We start from the raw sequence: 20,192 nt of genomic DNA, 5'->3' as shown, positions 1-20,192 counted from the left end.
CATGCACTGCTACGCCGAGACCCCCTGTAACTCAGAGAAGCCACGGAGGACTCTGAAACTTCTCCCAGCCCTTAGTCCACATGAGGGGGAGGAGATAATAATGAGTTAGGAAATTTCAATTTCGAGTGAACTATCCCTTTAAAGCTCCATATCTGTCGGCTCTTTTTCGACAACCCCGCGGGTTAAAAATGTTTCAAAATGGCCTGTTTGGTTTTTGGTCATTTTCTCCAAAGCCACTGGCCCGATTTCAACCAAACTTCTGCGTTGGACTCCCCTCGGACCCCCAGATGATATATCCCAGTTTGGAGAAATTTGAAGAAATTTTAATTTTTGGTCCAAATTTTTTTTCGGCTCAGGTGGAGGTGGAGTCTGTGAAAAGTCACCGCGGTAACGCAGTGAGGAGGAACGGAGCGTTACACTGATGCTGCATTCACCTGCAGTTGGGCAGACGGCCGTCGCTAAGTAACAAACCAGATGTCATTTTAGTCACAGAAGTCCAGAGAAAGACGGTAAAACGATACCACATCACCATGACAACATGTTGTCACGTGTATTATTGTTTTGCCTCGTGCTGACGGACCACTTGTTTACTTGTTTACATAGAGGCTTGTTTATGTCCGTCTGCCGTCTGCCCGATTTCACCTGAATGCAGCATGAAAAATATACAACCACAACGCTAGATGGAGGAATTCCTACACAATGTCCCTTTAAAGCAGAGGTGTCAAACTCATTTTAGTTCAGGGGCCAAATTAAGTGCAATTTGATCTCAAGTGGCCGGACTGGTAAAATAACAGCATAATATCCTATAAATAATAAGACCTCTAACCTTTTCTCTTTGTTTTAGTGCAAAGAAGCGCCTTATTAAGACGTTTATGTTAAGGAACTATCCTATTACAAAACATATTATGACCAACTTGAAATTTCTTGAGAAAAATACATGCAATTTCAACAACATAAAGCCTCTTCTGTCTTCTATGTCATTTTTTACATCTGGTAAATTCATCCCGCGGGCCGGATTGGACCCTCTGGCGGGCCGGTTTTGGCCCCCACGCCACATGTTTGATACCCCTGGTTTAAAGCATGAAGATGTGTGTTGTTACCTCGGTGCTGACGGGGCTGAGCGTGGGGGGAGGAGGGGGAGGAGGGGGGGTGGGGGAGGGGGCGACCGCCATCTGGTTTATAGCATCTTCATTCCTACAGAGAGAGAGAGACGACGCACAAACAGAGAAACAAACAACAATATGTTGATCTGCTGAGTGAAGAGCTGATGGAGTTTATTATTAATGCAGAGAGAGAACACACACACACACACACACACGCACACACACACACACACACACACACACACTGAACACATGTCAGCAGCAGGTTTCATTATCCTGTTGTTCCCCCCAAATAAAAATACCCCAAACTATTCAAAATGTAACAAATGTGTTTTCAGACTTCACATTCTTCACATCTATAAATAAATGATTGAAATGGTGAAACAAATAATATTTGACAAATGTGTTTCTGACTCCACATCCCATCTCTGGTCTCAGGTCTCCTCCACTACGATGCAGATGAACGGGTAGTTTCTTACACAGACGCTGATGACATCAGCAGGCGTTAAAGAAACAACCCCCTCAATCTTAAAGGCCCATGCTGTGCACTTTTCTCTGGGTTTATTTCCCTAACAAGATCATTGGTATCATTGGTTTTGAGTAGCTGTGATCTGCTTCATATGGTTTCTACTGCCCCTTTCTGTTGCCTCTTTCTGGAGCTCTAGCAGCCACAGGTCATTTGGTTCATTACCTTTAATTGTCGGTGCAAGCTGTTTTTAGATCGGCGGGGCAGAGCCACGAGCTGCTCAGCTAACGCAACGCAGCGGAGGTGAACGATACTTCACCATCTCCATCATCAAACTGATCAAATACACAATCCAACAACTCCACAACTCATCAAATACACAATCCAACAACTCCACAACGCTCTGGTGGACAAGTTGTGAGCTGCACATTCACCACGCTATGAGATAATCCTGTATAATTATGCAAAATTACGACACATGAAGCAAATATTTTGAACTACTTCCATGTAAAACAACTCTAAAACAACTCTGTCTCTAATGTTACATGATTATTTCCTAGGAAGGAAGTCATTAATGTGGTTATTTAAGGTCAGGGAAGAGACAAACCTGTCACCGGCTCATCTCACAGAGAGCAGAGCTTCATATAAAACAAACTTTATCAAACTAAATTATCATCATTAACTGTCCATCAAAGACTCTTTGATCATTATCTTCCATTACTCTGTCAAGCACGCCGTTCTGTTCTCTATAAAAGCATGAAGATTATAGTCATTTCTTCTCTTCAGTTGACACCATGAAAACAGAGAAAAGAACCAGACAGAAGCAGCTGGAGAATAAAGTGCCGTGTTAAAGGGACAACCAGGAGTTTCTCCAGCAGCAGAACGAAAAAATTCCACAACAATAAAAAAGTCTGATATTAATGTGGATGAATCTCCGTTACCACTTGTTAATGGTCCATTTTCTATAAATCTATGGTTTTGTCTCTATGGTTATTTTGTTATTATTAGTGGTGGTGGAAATGCTGGGCGAGCCGACCAGCGTTTCTTTACTTTCGGTTTCGTGGCGAGTCATGAGAATAACGCCGCCGAATCTCCGTTTATGGTGGGAACTACGACGGTATGTGATCGTCTTCCAACCTCTGACTTTAATTCTTTTCTCTTTTTGTGTTCTTTATTTTTTAAGAAGGAACATAGACAAAGACATAGAACAAACAGTTGGTCACCTAGACATTCATTCATTCAATTCAATTCAATTCAACTTTATTTATAAAGCGCATTTCATGCACAAGGCAGACTCAATGTGCTTCACAACAAAAATCAATCAAATTTAAAATCAATTATAAATCACATAGAAAACAAACAAAAAAGGGAAAAGTGCAAGTGCAAGTAAACAATCATATATAAACAGAGAGAGTGCAAGTGCAAACAATCATATATGTCAATTTCAACCCATACACACTTAGACGCACAAATTCACACCCACTCACCCAATCACATATGCATATCTACACACACATACACACACACACACACAGGTCAACAGAATGCTGTTGAAAATAGATATGTTTTTAATCTGTTTTTGAAGATGGCTAGTGACGTGGCATGTCTAACTGTGTCGGGCAAGGTGTTCCATTTTCGTGGGGCATAAACACTAAAAGCTGCCTCCCCTTCTTTGGATCTGGTGCGAGGAATGAGTAAGTTGCCACTGCCTGTTGACCGAAGTGTTCTTGCTGGGGTGTAAGTGGTGAGCATATCTGTGATGTATTGAGGTGCAAGGCCATGTAGTGCTTTGTAAACCAGGAGTAGTATTTTAAAATCGATTCTTGTATTAACAGGTAACCAGTGCAAAGACTTCAGAACGGGTGTGATGTGTTGATATTTCTTGGTACCAGTGAGAACACGTGCAGCTGCATTTTGAATTAATTGTAACCTCTGAATACTTGATTTTGAGAGTCCGGTGAATAAGCCATTACAGTAGTCTAATCTACTTGTTATAAAGGCGTGGATTAATTTTTCTGAGTCCGGTTTTGACAGAAAGCCCCTCAATTTGGAAATATTTTTGAGATGATAGAAAGATGATCTGGTGATGTGATTGATATGACTTCTGAAATTTAGATCGCTGTCGATGATTACACCCAGATTCCTTGCTTCGGTTTTGCTGGTAAGAGAGAGAGAGTTGAGATGTGCTGCAATTTTCTGTCTCTGAGCCTGTGCAAAAAAAATGAGTATTTCTGTTTTGTCTTTGTTTAGTTGTAAAAAAATTTCTGATTCAAACGTTATACTGGTAAAGTTACAACTACAATGATGGCTCAATGAGCATCTCTTTTGGACATGTAGCTACACCATCCATGTTTCCCAATAGTGCAAATATTTATCAGTCTGTAGATTTAAGGAAAAGGTCATCTCCTTTCCATATTTTGGATATTGGTCCTAATATTGATCCAGTCTGACTCTGCTGGAGGTTTAGTCTGCAGCCAGCTTTGAGTTACGGTTTTCTTACTAGCTGCTAATAGTATTTTTAAAAGATATTTCTCTGACTGTTATTCCTGATGAATGAAAACATTCTTGGCACGACGTCCGTTTTGGGCCGGCCCAAGAATTTCACCGTAGTTCCCACCATAAACGGAGATTCGGCGGCGTTATTCTCATGACTCGCCACGAAACCGAAAGTAAAGAAACGCTGGTCGGCTCGCCCAGCATTTCCACCACCACTAATAATAACAAAATAACCATAGAGACAAAACCATAGATTTATCTAAAATGGACCATTAACAAGTGGTAACGGAGATTCATCCACATTAATATCAGACTTTTTTATAACCAGATAGAAACTCCTCGTTGTCCCTTTAACTGGCCGAAGAAACCTGGAAAGTGAAGTGTCGTCCATGTTGAATCCCTCCTCCTCCCTCCTCCTCCTCCCTCTCCATCATTCCTCCTTTACCAGTTCCTGACCTGCTCCCATTCCCTCCTAATGTGCTCTCGTCTCTCATCTCTGGTCTCCTTGGTGAAGGTGAAGCTGACAGGAAACAGGATTTATGGGCTGGACTCGGTCGGTTACAGCAGTTACTCAGTTTTACATCCAGACCTCAGATCAGTTCCAACAGCAGCTGCACCACACGGTTCAGCTGCTCCTCACACGGACAGTTAAATACTGTACATCGTCCTCTACGGGGAGATTCATTCGTCCTTCAGCTCATTAATAATAATCATAATAATAATGATGCTAAAGATCCACACTGCAAAAACTCAAAGTCTTACTAAGAATATTTGTCTTATTTCTAGTCAAAACAAATCTCATTCTACTTAAAATCAGACTCATCACATAAAAAGCAGTTTGTTTTTAGACACTTTTTACTTCTTTCAAGCAGATTTTCACTTGAAATAAGTAGAAAAATCTGATAGTGGAGCAAGTTTTTCTTTCTTATTACAAACACAAAATAAAACTTGTTTTCACTGGCAGATTTTTCTACTTATTTCAAGTGAAAATTAGTTTGAAACAAGTGAAAATGATCTAAAAACAAGTTAATTTTTAGGTGATGAGTCTTATTTTAAGTGGAAAGAGATTAGTTTTGACTAGAAATGAGACATTTGGACAAGAAATAAGACAAATATTCTTGGAATGATGTAGAGTTTTTGCCGTGCAGTTCCTCCAGATGTTTCTCCGTCTCCACTCAACAAGGTACAAGGGACAAATCAGGGAATGAGTTCAATGTTTTCAAAGTCTTGTTGGAAAGTTTTTATGTTTCACAGCAGAGAGACGCTCCGTCCTTAAAATCTGAATATAATATAGTACCCATTAATGTATTTGAATAAGTGTATAATCACTATAAAATAAAACCAGTTTGGTTTTCGTAGCCTTATAATCCATCTCTTATATCTACATATAGCTAGAGTCTAATCTAGTCCACCACTAAATAATAATAACAAAAAAAAACAATTTATTTATGGACATATCTATATATAGTGCGCTATAAATAACATTTATTATTATTATTATTATTATTAAAATGTGTAATTCTCTTGTTTCTCCTCACAGTGACTCAGACGTCACGGCGACCAGGGTGACAGTTAACTCTATTTTTTGTGTTTCCATGGCGACGGGCGGCCGCTGCAAGGCTCCCCGCCTGCCGACATCCCATCGCTCATCGCCGTGGCGACCTTTACCCAGAGATAAATCATTCAGCAGCGGGCCGCGGACGCCACGGTAACGAGGTTTTCTCACCTGGCTGAACACAATGTCACGGTGACATCATCATCATCATCATCATCATCATCATCATCATCATCATCATCACCACCTTCATCATCACCACCTTCATCATCATCATCGACAGGTAATACAGCTGGGAGCACAGGGTGAGAATCATGGGAGGAAGGAGGAAGAGGAGGAAGAGGAGGAGTCCAACAACAACAACAACAACAACAGGACGTCTGTTGAGTCGTGAGAAAGATGAAAACAAAACAAAACAAAACCAGGTGGATAAAAATCAATGAGACTCATGTAGAGACACAGACCATCAGTCAGCAGGAGGAGGGAGCAGATACAGAGACAGGAAAGACAGGAGGAAAGAAAGAAAAGAAACAAACAAACACAAAAAAAGAAAGAAAGACAGGAGGAAAGAAAGAAAAGAAACAAACAAACACAAAGAAAGAAAGAAAGACGGGGGGAAAGAAAGAAAAGAAACAAACAAACACAAAGAAAGAAAGAAAGACGGGGGGAAAGAAAGAAACAAACACAAAGAAAGAAAGAAAGACGGGGGGAAAGAAAGAAAAGAAACAAACAAACACAAAAAAAGAAAGAAAGACAGGAGGAAAGAAAGAAAAGAAACAAACAAACACAAAGAAAGAAAGAAAGACGGGGGGAAAGAAAGAAAAGAAACAAACAAACACAAAGAAAGAAAGAAAGACGGGGGGAAAGAAAGAAACAAACACAAAAAAAGAAAGAAAGACGGGGGGAAAGAAAGAAAAGAAAGAAACAAACACAAAGAAAGAAAGAAAGAAAGAAAGACGGGGGGAAAGAAAGAAAAGAAACAAACAAACACAAAGAAAGAAAGAAAGAAAGACAGGAGGAAAGAAAGAAACAAACACAAAGAAAGAAAGAAAGACGGGGGGAAAGAAAGAAAAGAAACAAACAAACACAAAGAAAGAAAGAAAGACGGGGGGAAAGAAAGAAAAGAAACAAACAAACACAAAGAAAGAAGGAAAGAAAGACAGGAGGAAAGAAAAGAAACAAACAAACACAAAGAAAGAAAGAAAGAAAGAAAGAAAGACAGGAGGAAAGAAAGAAACAAACACAAAAAAAGAAAGAAAGACGGGGGAAAGAAAGAAAAGAAACAAACAAACACAAAGAAAGAAAGAAAGACGGGGGGAAGAAAGAAACAAACACAAAGAAAGAAAGAAAGACGGGGGGAAAGAAAGAAAAGAAACAAACAAACACAAAGAAAGAAAGAAAGAAAGAAAGAAAGACGGGGGGAAAGAAAGAAAAGAAACAAACAAACACAAAGAAAGAAAGAAAGAAAGAAAGAAAGAAAGAAAGACAGGAGGAAAAAAAGAAACAAACACAAAAAAAGAAAGAAAGACGGGGGGAAAGAAAGAAAAGAAACAAACAAACACAAAGAAAGAAGGAAAGAAAGACAGGAGGAAAGAAAAGAAACAAACAAACACAAAGAAAGAAAGAAAGAAAGAAAGAAAGACAGGAGGAAAGAAAGAAACAAACACAAAAAAAAGAAAGAAAGACGGGGGAAAGAAAGAAAAGAAACAAACAAACACAAAGAAAGAAAGAAAGACGGGGGGAAGAAAGAAACAAACACAAAGAAAGAAAGAAAGACGGGGGGAAAGAAAGAAAAGAAACAAACAAACACAAAGAAAGAAAGAAAGAAAGAAAGACGGGGGGAAAGAAAGAAAAGAAACAAACAAACACAAAGAAAGAAAGAAAGAAAGAAAGAAAGAAAGACAGGAGGAAAAAAAGAAACAAACACAAAAAAAGAAAGAAAGACGGGGGGAAAGAAAGAAAAGAAACAAACAAACACAAAGAAAGAAAGAAAGAAAGACAGGAGGAAAAAAAGAAACAAACACAAAGAAAGAAAGAAAGAAAGAAAGAAAGAAAGACGGGGGGAAAGAAAGAAAAGAAACAAACAAACACAAAGAAAGAAAGAAAGACAGGAGGAAAGAAAGAAACAAACACAAAGAAAGAAAGAAAGACGGGGGGAAAGAAAGAAAAGAAACAAACAAACACAAAGAAAGAAAGAAAGACGGGGGGAAAGAAAGAAAAGAAACAAACAAACACAAAGAAAGAAAGAAAGAAAGACGGGGGGAAAGAAAGAAAAGAAACAAACAAACACAAAGGAAGAAAGAAAGAAAGAAAGAAAGACAGGAGGAAAGAAAGAAACAAACACAAAAAAAGAAAGAAACACGGGGGAAAGAAAGAAAAGAAACAAACAAACACAAAGAAAGAAGGAAAGAAAGACAGGAGGAAAGAAAAGAAACAAACAAACACAAAGAAAGAAAGAAAGAAAGAAAGAAAGAAAGACAGGAGGAAAGAAAGAAACAAACACAAAAAAAGAAAGAAAGACGGGGGAAAGAAAGAAAAGAAACAAACAAACACAAAGAAAGAAAGAAAGACGGGGGGAAGAAAGAAACAAACACAAAGAAAGAAAGAAAGACGGGGGGAAAGAAAGAAAAGAAACAAACAAACACAAAGAAAGAAAGAAAGAAAGACGGGGGGAAAGAAAGAAAAGAAACAAACAAACACAAAGAAAGAAAGAAAGAAAGAAAGAAAGACAGGAGGAAAAAAAGAAACAAACACAAAAAAAGAAAGAAAGACGGGGGGAAAGAAAGAAAAGAAACAAACAAACACAAAGAAAGAAAGAAAGAAAGACAGGAGGAAAAAAAGAAACAAACACAAAGAAAGAAAGAAAGAAAGAAAGAAAGAAAGACGGGGGGAAAGAAAGAAAAGAAACAAACAAACACAAAGAAAGAAAGAAAGACAGGAGGAAAGAAAGAAACAAACACAAAGAAAGAAAGAAAGACGGGGGGAAAGAAAGAAAAGAAACAAACAAACACAAAGAAAGAAAGAAAGACGGGGGGAAAGAAAGAAAAGAAACAAACAAACACAAAGAAAGAAAGAAAGACGGGGGGAAAGAAAGAAAAGAAACAAACACAAAGGAAGAAAGAAAGAAAGAAAGACAGGAGGAAAACCTGATTAAATATTCACACTCTTGTCTTATGTACAAAATCATACATGGACGTGCGCCTCCAGCATTGAATCAGTTTATAAAAATGGTATCAACATCTACTCGGAGTGCAACTAGAGGAGACTGTGTTATCGCATTTAGAAAAAGTTCTTTCAGCCAGTCTGCGTTTTCTATTAGAGCTGCTCGTGAATGGAATTCTATTCCAACTCATATTAGAAATATTTCAAATTACGCCTCCTTTAAACACTTTTTAAAAAAGTGGCTAATTAGTGGTCAAGGCTGTGAACATTAAATTTCTTGTCATGTTGTCTGTCAGTGTATTAATTGTCTAGTATTGTTGCTTTTTGTGCATGGCTTCTAATGTGTCCAATGTGTATAATGTGATTGTGTCTTGTGTACTTTTTTTTTTTCTTTCTTTTTTTTTCTGTTGGTGTTGCTGCTTAATGTTGCTTCTGTTTTGTCTGTAGCGGCTGCTGTTTGAGTTCAGTTTTATGTTAGTTTGTGTGTGTATGCATGGACCTCCACTGAGCTCTCTGTCTTTTGTCCACTATTCAGCTTTTTAATCATCGAATGTATTATTTGTATGTTGATAACCCAAAATTTTGTATTATTTTCTTTTAGGGTGACTTTCAACATCAGTCCAGGGACAACAGATGCAAAATAGCCTTTGGCTAATTCTGGCATGTTTACATTTGTTTAAATGTTTTTATTAATGTGCAATGTCCCTGATCCTTAAACCTTTAAATAAAAATAAATAAAAAAAGAAACAAACACAAAGAAAGAAAGAAAGACGGGGGGAAAGAAAGAAAAGAAACAAACAAACACAAAGAAAGAAAGAAAGAAAGAAAGACAGGAGGAAAAAAAGAAACAAACACAAAAAAGAAAGAAAGACGGGGGGAAAGAAAGAAAAGAAACAAACAAACACAAAGAAAGAAAGAAAGACGGGGGGAAAGAAAGAAAAGAAACAAACAAACACAAAGAAAGAAAGAAAGAAAGAAAGAAAGAAAGAAAGAAAGAAAGAAAGAAAGAAAGAAAGACAGGAGGAAAGAAAGAAACAAACACAAAGAAAGAAAGAAAGACGGGGGGAAAGAAAGAAAAGAAACAAACAAACACAAAGAAAGAAAGAAAGACGGGGGGAAAGAAAGAAAAGAAACAAACAAACACAAAGAAAGAAGGAAAGAAAGACGGGGGGAAGAAAGAAAAGAAACAAACAAACACAAAGAAAGAAAGAAAGAAAGACAGGAGGAAAGAAAGAAACAAACACAAAAAAAGAAAGAAAGACGGGGGGAAAGAAAGAAAAGAAACAAACAAACACAAAGAAAGAAAGAAAGAAAGACGGGGGGAAGAAAGAAACAAACACAAAGAAAGAAAGAAAGACGGGGGGAAAGAAAGAAAAGAAACAAACAAACACAAAGAAAGAAAGAAAGAAAGAAAGACGGGGGGAAAGAAAGAAAAGAAACAAACAAACACAAAGAAAGAAAGAAAGACGGGGGGACAGAAAGAAACAAACACAAAAAAAAGAAAAAAAGACAGGGGGAAAGAAAGAAACAAACACAAAAAAAGAAAGAAAGAAAGACGGGGGGAAAGAAAGAAATATCGCAATAAAGAAAGAAAGAAAGAAAGAAAGAAGGAGGAGGACGTGGCGTCACGTAACGCTCAGCGTCATCACGTAAACTAGCGGGTTGACCCGGGTCTGGCCGATCCGAGCTGAGCCGATTGAGTATTGCGGGTCGACGCCTTTCCCACTGACACCAGAAGACGGTTGTTAGCGGGTTTAAACCGGTTTCTTGACCAGTGGGAAAGGGGTAAAAGAGAGGACCAGTAGAGTCCAGTCCAGTCCAGCTGGTGCCACGTGGGCAAAAGAGAAACTCATATTCACCTTCACCTGAGAGACCAGGTGAGGCTGGGATGTCCGAGTCAGAGAAAATGTACTGTATCGCCATGTCAACCAGTGACAAGGAATTTGTCTTGGTTTGCTCTCTGATACATATAACACGACACGACCACCACATGAAAAAACACATGCAGGGGACAGAATGAATTACAAAATACAAACTACAAATGACAAATGACAGGGAACAGTACCCAGCGACATCATGTACACAGTATAGTGCAAAGTGCAGTGCTTAGTGCGAGTCAGTGTGAGTTCATGAGTCTAATAGCTTGGAGGTAGGTGATGTTTTACTGTTAATGTTTCTGTATCTCCTGCCTGATGGGAGGAGATTAAAGAGATGATGTGCTGGATGAGAGTGCTCTGCTATGATCTTGTTAGCCTTACTGATGAGTCTGGTTGAGTAAAGTGATGTGAGTGTAGGCAGGTTGCTACAGCCGATGGTTCTAGAGGCTCGACGCACTACTTCCTCCAGCCGCGCCTTGTCCTCTGAGGTTGTGTGACCGTACCAGACCAGCATGGAGAAAGTAAGTATACTCTCTATAGTAGACCTGTAGAAATGGGTCATGGCTGGTCGGTAAGTATACTCTCTATGGTAGACCTGTAGAAATGGGTCATGGCTGGTCGGTAAGTATACTCTCTATGGTAGACCTGTAGAAGTGGGTCATGGCTGGTCGGTACTCTCTATGGTAGACCTATAGAAGTGGGTCATGGCTGGTCGGCTGACCCTACATTTCTTGAGCTGCTGCAGGAAGTAGAGTCGCTGATGGCACTTACTAATTACGAGACTGGTGTTGAGCTCCCATGACAGGGATTGATGGATGGTAGTTCCAAGGAACTTAAAAGAGGTTACCCTCTCAACCACCTCTCCATTGATGAGGAGAGGAAGAAGAGGGGTGGCCCTCTTTCTGAAGTCAACAACCAACTCTTTAGTTTTTGAGATGTTAAGTGTGAGGTTGTTGTTCTCACACCATTTTACTAGCTAGTAGTAGTTTCAATGTTGTCAGTGATAAGACCTACTACAGATGTGTCATCTGCCAACTTAAATAACAAAAGCCCTGAGGGGCGCCAATATTCAGAGCCATGTCTGAAGACCTAGACCAGGACCTAGACCAGGTCCTGGTCTAGGACCTGGTCTAGGACCTGGTCTAGGTCCTGGTCTAGGTCCTGGTCTAGGACCTGAGGTCTTGGATGAAGTTATCTGAACTCAGTGTTTCACTCTGACACAGCGGTCGTCAGGACGACGTGGCAGCATCGAAGCCACCGGCAGAACGCCGCGGCCGTGATACGAGTGTCCACATGTCAACTAGATGTTGGTTCAGGAGGAGACGAGCTGAGACCCCCTCACCCCCCCGGCTGCTCCCTGACATCCAGCCCATAATAAACACTGACAGGATGACTGACAAGGAGCTCAGGCTGCTGTTCAACCTCAGTGGTAGTGTTTGGTTTACTATGATTGTTGTTATTTTAAGTTATTTGAGAAGGGAGTTGGATCTGAAGGTCGATAAAAATCAATGAGACTCATGTAGAGACACAGACCATCAGTCAGCAGCAACTGGCCCAAATAAAGAGAGAGGAAAGACATTATGAAAGAAAGAAAATAAACAAACAGACACAAAAGAAAGAAAGAAAGACAGGAGGAAAGAAAGAAAGAAATATAGAAAGAAAGAAAGACAGGAGGAAAGAAAGAAATATCGCAATAAAGAAAGAAAGAAAGACAGGAGGAAAGAAAGAAAGAAATATAGAAAGAAAGACAGGAGGAAAGATAGAAAGAAAGAAGGACAGGAGGAAAGAAAGAAAGAAAGAAATATAGAAAGACAGGAGGAAAGAAAGAAAGAAAGAAAGAAAGAAAGAAAGAAAGAAAGAAAGACAGAAAGGAGGAAAGAAAGAAAGAAAGAAAGACAGAAAGAAAGAAAGAAATAAAGACAGAAAGGAGGAAAGAAAGAAAGAAAGACAGAAAGAAAGAAAGAAAGAAAGAAAGAAAGAAAGAAAAAGGATAGAGAGATATGATGATGACATCTAGCCCATAATAACCACTGACAGGATGACTGACTCATTGATTCAACCTCAGTGGTAGTGTTTGGTTTGTTGAGGTTAAGGTGCTTGTTGTTATTTTAAAGGACAAGTTATTTTAAGTTATTTTAAAGGGAGTTGATAAATGAAGGATTTGAATCTGAAACTGAAGATAAAGAACAATGAGGTTCATTGAAATCAAAACATCAGGCGGCGAGACTCCAAAAGCTCCAAAAGCTCTGGGAAATATAAAACCAAATAAAAACCAGATGAGAAATGCTGATTATTATTAGTTGTTGGTTAATTCTCTTAAAGACATGTATTTGTAGATTTTCTATTGTTTAAAACAAGAGAAATGTGTGTGAATCCTATTAATTTATATGTGGAGCAACTCATATTTTTGATGGAAATCCCAGAATGCATCAGTGCGAATCCTTCTGTGTGTATTAATTCATCCTGAGTCCATGCTCTTATTGTGAAGGAGCGTTAATAACCTCATGCTCTTATTGTGAAGGAGCGTTAATAACCTCATGCTCTTAACTCTTTCGTGACCACACTAATTGCTCAGCACATCCGCTCAGGACCACATGTTTTTGGCTATTTGTTTACCTTTTTTCTCACGTCGAACCGAACTCTGTACATCACCTAGAAACAAACGGTCTTCACGTGGTTGAAGAGTGACTTTCCAACGTGCTCCTCGAAAAAACGGCGAGTTTTTCCGCCGTTTCTTTCGTGAGTACGAAGTAGAAGAAGAGAGCTGGGTTTCTCCAAAAACGGAGCTCCCGCTCTAGTTTCAGAGAAAAACGCACTTTTGTGTCAAGTGGCAATCTGCTCATTTTACCGCTACTCTGCAGTGTGGCGTCTCCCAAATCATTTCTACGGCTAAATAAATATATTTGTAGGTAAATCTGGGGGGTGTGGCAGCGTGGAGAGCAGCGGTGCAGCGGTGTGGGTCTCTGGCCGCAGCGCAGCAGCTCCGGGACACTGCTGTGTGACTGGCCGGCGGTGGGTGCTCTGGGGCGGGGGCGGCCGGTCACAGCCCCCGCTGCAGAGCGTCCGCTCTGCTGCTCAGCACCCGCTGCACAGCGCCCGCTGCAGAGTGCCCGCTACAGAGCGCCCGCTACAGAGTGCCCGCTGCTCAGCGCCCGCTGCAGAGTGCCCGCTGCTCAGCGCCCGCTACAGAGCGCCCGCTGCTCAGCGCCCGCTACAGAGTGCCCGCTGCTCAGCGCCCGCTGCAGAGTGCCCGCTGCTCAGCGCCCGCTACAGAGTGCCCGCTGCTCAGCGCCCGCTACAGAGTGCCCGCTGCTCAGCGCCCGCTGCAGAGTGCCCGCTGCTCAGCGCCCGCTACAGAGTGCCCGCTGCTCAGCGCCCGCTATAGAGTGCCCGCTGCTCAGCGCCCGCTGCAGAGTGCCCGCTGCTCAGCGCCCGCTACACAGCGCCCGCTGCTCAGCGCCCGCTGCAGAGTGCCCGCTGCTCAGCGCCCGCTACACAGCGCCCGCTGCTCAGCGCCCGCTGCACAGCACAGCGCCCGCTCCTCTGCACAGCGCCCGCTGCACAGCGCCCGCTCCGCTGCACCGTGAAAACAGCAGAGATAACCGGCTTTCAGGTCCAAGTCTCCAAACCAGAAACGTTTGTAACAGCACCGGAGAAAGTCGCCAGATTTGTCGTCGGTCGCTTTTGTCAAAAGAGGGTTTGGAAAGTTGCCAGATTCAGCAAGGAAGTGGCAACACTGTAGCCGACAGCCGCACAGCGCTGCACGCTGTCCCCAGAGCAGCATTCAAGGAGAACGATTACTCAAACAAAACCTAGATCACACAGTTTATAAAAAACATTATGTTTTGATTTTAGTTTAAAACAGTTTTTTAGTTTAAAACAGTTTTACATATCAGAGGACTACCATATTCACACACAGGGTACCTCAGAGGGTCTATTATCCTCATCTGTAAAAAAACGGTTTTGACGAGTTAACTCGTCGATGGTCGTGAAAGAGTTAAAGTTGAGCTGTTGCTAAGTCTGACGTCGCCGTGACGACGAACTGATTCAGACACTGAAAACAGAGTCACAGCAGGAAAATGAGTGGTGTTGTCACGGCTACGGCTCAGTGGTTACAGCAGCCGTAGCGACGCTGGGATGGTGATTTATGTCGCCCGGGCGTCTCCATCTCTACGTCGCCCCCGACAACGAGCATCCCATCAGTCAGGCTGACGAGGTCGTTAGCAGCGTCTGACAGACTGAGGATCCATCCATCCATCCAGATTTGAAACCCGACCACTGGATGTTGGACCCTGGACCAGATGCAGCCCGACTCACCAGCTTTAAAGGGTTAGTTCACCCAAAATTCAAATGTCCCTCATGATCTCCTCCCCCTCATGTGGACTAAGGGCTGGGAGAAGTTTCAGAGTCCTCCGTGGCTTCTCTGAGTTACAGGGGGTCTCGGCGTAGCAGTGCATGTCCATATGACGGTTGCAAATGGATACCAACTGTCTTCATAACAAAAAGACACACCAAAAAACATCCAGATACCTCCATGCTGCTCGTATGTAATGTCCCTCTGGTATTGAAGCCCCAACATGAGAAATTGTCCCGAAAAAAATTAAATAAGTCTATATTTCAAGCTTGTTTTGTAGCGGAAGCTTCTCAAAGCTCTTCTTCCTGGTTCGTTTGACGATGTCGGGGCTTCAATACCAGAGGGACATTACATACGAGCAGCATGGAGGTATCTGGATGTTTTTTGGTGTGTCTTTTTGTTACGAAGACAGTTGGTATCCATTAGCAACCGTCATATGGACATGCACTGCTACGCCGAGACCCCCTGTAACTCAGAGAAGCCACGGGTGAATGTTGACTGGGAGTCGCACCAGTCCAGATACCGATCGATGTGGACTGAACAGACTCAGGTGCAGTAGTCTGTTGCTGCTGTTGTTGTTGCATTAGGTTTAGTTTAGCAGTGGAAGCTGATGTTGCTGCTGTTTGCTGGGATGGATCGGTCGCTGCAGCTGTTTACAGTCTGCTTTCATCTCTTTCATCCTCCTGTTTCATGTTTCCTGCAGAATGACGACGTCTCTCCACCGGACGGTAAAACACTTCTCAGCTTTCAGCCGTGATAACATCTGTCAGGACACAACCTGCTGGGATTCACATCTGCAGGATATTCATTCTAAAAACGTTTGTTCTCAGCATTGATCAGGACTCAGCAGCAGCAGCAGCAGCAGCAGCAGCAGCAACAGCAGCAGCAGCAGCAGCAGCAGCAGCAGCAGCAGCAGCAGCAGCAGCAGCAGCAGCAGCAGCAGCAGCAGCAGCAGCAGCAGCAGCAGCAGCAGCAGCAGCAGCAGCAGCAGCAGCAGCAGTAGCAGCAGCAGCAGCAGCAGCAGCAGCAGCAGCAGCAGCAGCAGCAGCAGCAGCAGCGCCTCGTTTTACTGCCGCCTGAACACGTCGACTTTAGATTTAATTGAAAACTAAACACAGGAACCGATCAAAGACTAAAACTACATAAACTGTCAGTATTAACAGTCTATTAATACTGACACTGAACTCAACTGGCAGTAAAATAATCATATTGACACAACACACTTGAGGATTGTTTGGACAAAAGACTAATTTGTGACGAGCCTCAGATCGTCTGCTGTGCAGTCAGCCTGAGAGTCCAAACTCAGGGCACAGGAGGTTCTGCAGCTCTGCAGTTTTAAAGGAATAGTTCACCAAAAAAATGAAATTCAATGACATTTTTTATTCCTCAAAGTGCATCTGGAGACCCGGGAGGGCGGTTCCTAGTCCAATCACAACTTTATATGAGAGTAAAAACCTCCATAAAACTACACAACAACCCTTTAATATTCCTCCACACTGCTCGTCCACTGCAATCCAAGTGTCCTGAAGGGAGATAGTCCAGAATCCAGGACTGTTGAGGCTGTAGAAATGTCCTAAATGAGGTAGTTTCCAGTAAACTCTGGACTATCTCCCTTCAGGACACTTGGATTGCAGTGGACGAGCAGTGTGGAGGAATATTAAAGGGTTGTTGTGTAGTTTTATGGACAAACATCTACCTTTACTCTGAAGGAGCTTTAACACAAACATCTACCTTTATTTTGAAGGAGTTCTGATACTTGTTGCTCCCTATGTTATGTCTCACACACACACACACACACACACGCACACACTGAACAGAAGTGTGTGCGTAGCTGCTTAAACTCCCAGCATGCCTTGCGGTGCGTCCTACCTGAGCAGGATGAGCTTGACCTTGGCGGCGGCGGTCTTGATGATGGCCGAGGCGTTCTGGTGACTGCGCCCGTACAGGACCTGGTTGTTGATCTGACACAGAGAGAGAGAGAGAGAGAGGGAGAGGCCTTCAAATGAAACTTTATTCACACAAATGAGACAAACATACTACAGTCACACGAAAGAAGCCGTCACTATGGCAACACGATGTATCCGTTCATCAACTCATTAACTCAACAACCGTCTTTAACCGAGACGTTAACTGAAAGGTCATTGGCCGTAAAGCTGCAGCACCAGATGTTCAATCAATATCTCATTTAGACACTTAGACACACACACACTGAAACACACACACACACACACACACACACACACACACACTGAAACACACACACACACACACACACAAATAGATTTGTAAATGAACCTTTTGTTTCTGTTTTATTCTGTTGTGTGTGTTGTCCTTTAGACCGAGTACGATTGAGACACGTTTTGCTTTTCCATTTTTGAACAGATGTTGCAAAAAAACAAACTACACACTGAAAATAAGAGATTTTTCATTTGCTGTCTAATTAGTTTGTATATTAATGATGAATATCATTTATTATTTGTTTATTTTATTTTTTTATTGACTGAACATCAACTGTAAAGGCAATAAACTTTTCAAAAAGTGACAATTTGACCAGATATTTCAATATAAATTCATTCCTCTTTATCAAAATGAAAAACAATGGGATATTAGGCTGTTGTATTATTAATATAAATATTATTATATTATAATTATATAACATGAAATTATAATATTAATAGTATATATTGATATAACACTGTTCAAGTATCACAAATATTAGCTTTTTTTTCTCCATTTTCTTTATTTTCTGGTCTTATTATGACTTAAAACATGTTATCGTAGCCTACACTGCACAACGTAACAGTGATGTGATGTAACACAACTCTATCAGCTGACCACGTTGTGTATTTCTCTAGATTGTGCAGTGACCTAAGATGCTGGGATAACGTGAAATATGTGAGTTTTTAGGGCACAAAATAACATTTGTAATGATATAAGTTGTGTGTGATGGTCACTAAAGGATAATAAACTGTTCGTTGTGGAGGAAGGGACATGATGGTGAAGTGAAATTCTTACCCTAGTAAAAAGACTTTTGCTGAGATCTTTGCACTGGAGAAGCTAAAACTCTTCAAACTTCCCACAACCAGAGAGGAAGCTGACATGCATGTGCTGAGTAAAAATGGTGGCTCAGCCCTGCAGCGCAGCCGAGATATTAAAGGGATAGTATCATTTTTTAAAAGTGGGGTTGTATGATCTACAAATAGCCCCTAAGTACTTTAATTGCAGTAGAAGACTCTCTACACTCCTCCCGTTAGCAACGCCAGCCCATAATAGCCCTGCCCAGAGGTTTACAACATACATTGTTGTGAACAGACCCAAAGAAACGGCCTATTTTCACGGCCTAAAATAGGTTTTACCTGAAAAAAAAATACACAGTTCCATTGTTCACTATAATATAAATTTATAACGTTTCTTTGGGTCTGTTCACAACACTGTATGTTGTAAATCTCTGGGCAGGGCTATTATGGGCTGGCGTTGCTAACGGGAGGAGTGCAGAGAGTCTTCTACTGCAATTAAAGTACTTAGGGGCTATTTGTAGATCATACAACCCCACTTTAAAAAAATGATACTATCCCTTTAAGAGTGTTTCAACTGTACACGTGTCTCAACTCTACTCACTCCACCCTATGGCTTTCTGCACTAATGTCCTTTATCTATGCACATGGGTTTAGGTGTGTGTGTGTGTGTTTCAGTGTGTGTGTGTGTGTGTGTGTGTGTGTGTGTGTGTAACAGTGCAGGCTTCCCTCAGCTCAACATTAATGTTTCATGCAGCCGGTGACAACAGCTGTGATGAAGAGGAGGAGAGAGAGAGAGAGAGAGAGAGACCGTGTTCAATATGTAAATGAAGGAGGAAATCTCCCTCCAGCTGCTGCACACACACACACACACACACACACACACACACACACACACACACACACACACACACACACAGTTATTGACTTTTCTCCAGATGTTGTGCAGCGGTTTGTTCATCTCCAGCTGGATGTGATGTCATGTACAACAGCTGATAGCCTATAATACCTATTGATTAACTGATTGATCGGTCGACTGACAGAGAGAACACTAAGGGTCTGATCTACTAAAGGTTTACTTGTATAAAAACGTCTGCAAACTTGATGTCACCTGCAAAAAAAATGTGCAAACTGATACTGACCGGGTGAACTGAGGACTGCGTCTCTCAAACGGGCAAAAAAAAGTATAGTGATGCATTTAGTGCCTTGATGAATATGCAAATATGGGCGTTTCAGCCAGTAGATGCAAAAAGATTTATTTAGCACACGAAAAAACATGATTTACCAAACCTGAAACAGATTGCGGAGGAAGTTTTTGCGTCTTTATTTAGTAGGCCTACATTTGAAAGACAGGTCTTATCTGGCACAGCTTTTTTTCTTTTATTGATTTAATGCCTGCCAGGGCTAAAGCTCTTTTCTCTCTGCATTTCCTCGCATCAGGGTCGTTCCAGCCAACTGTAGCAGTTTTTCAGGTGAGTTAAAAGTCATTTAAGCGCCGTTACGCACAACGCACGTCTCTCCTCCTCTCCTCTCCTCTCCTCCCTCGTCTTTGATCCCTCTGGTCAGTGTGGTCTGAGTGTAACACCTGAGCTCTCTATTAATCCATCGGATCAAGTTTCACGCGGCCGTCCAGCTCTCTGTCCACTCTCTCCATGGCGGAAACGATCACCACCCACAAAACCCTCATTTAAAGCAGAAGTAAGGTGAATGTTTTTGTTCTGACAACTTGACATAAATTTTAAAGTTTAAGGCAATTAGGTCTGCTATGACAGTTTAAATTGTCTTTATGTCAAGTTGTCAGAACAAAAACATCTCCAACAATGTCAACTTTGCATCAAAAGTGACATAACTTACTGAATGACACTTAACCACAGCTGTCAGAAGTATTCATTGATGGTTATGACAGTGTTATGTGAATACCTAGTACAGTAAAGTGTTACTGTATGATAAAACACATAAACAGCTTCTACTTCCAGACCTTTGTTCTGAAAGTCCTTCAGTGTAGCTACTTCCTGTTAGTGACACAGAAACACGGTGATGTTTCTGCGTCGTCATGGCGATGGCGCTGCCTCAGCCTCACCTCCAGCAGCTCGTCTCCGACCCGGATGCGTCCGTCTCTGGCGGCCGCTCCGCCCGGGTGCAGCCCCACCACGAAGATGCTGAGG

General features: G+C 41.6%; 1 protein-coding gene across 1 annotated transcript in view; it reads right to left on the bottom strand.

Annotated features, from left to right (window-relative positions):
- Window positions 1-20,192, bottom strand: part of patj (PATJ crumbs cell polarity complex component) — a 190,137-nt gene that overhangs the window by 28,327 nt on the left and 141,618 nt on the right. Inside the window, exons 30-32 of the mRNA XM_083970966.1 lie at window positions 20,108-20,192; window positions 16,883-16,974; window positions 1,101-1,194 (exon numbers count right to left, since the gene is read on the bottom strand). The exon at window positions 20,108-20,192 is cut by the window's right edge and continues 112 nt beyond it. Coding sequence (XP_083827092.1) covers window positions 1,101-1,194; window positions 16,883-16,974; window positions 20,108-20,192 — 271 coding nt within the window. The remainder of the gene's footprint in view (window positions 1-1,100; window positions 1,195-16,882; window positions 16,975-20,107) is intronic.

Source organism: Trachurus trachurus (genome assembly GCF_905171665.1).
Source record: "Trachurus trachurus genome assembly, chromosome: 4".
Classification (NCBI taxonomy): domain Eukaryota; kingdom Metazoa; phylum Chordata; class Actinopteri; order Carangiformes; family Carangidae; genus Trachurus; species Trachurus trachurus.
This window is presented reverse-complemented; position numbering and strand designations above follow the sequence as displayed.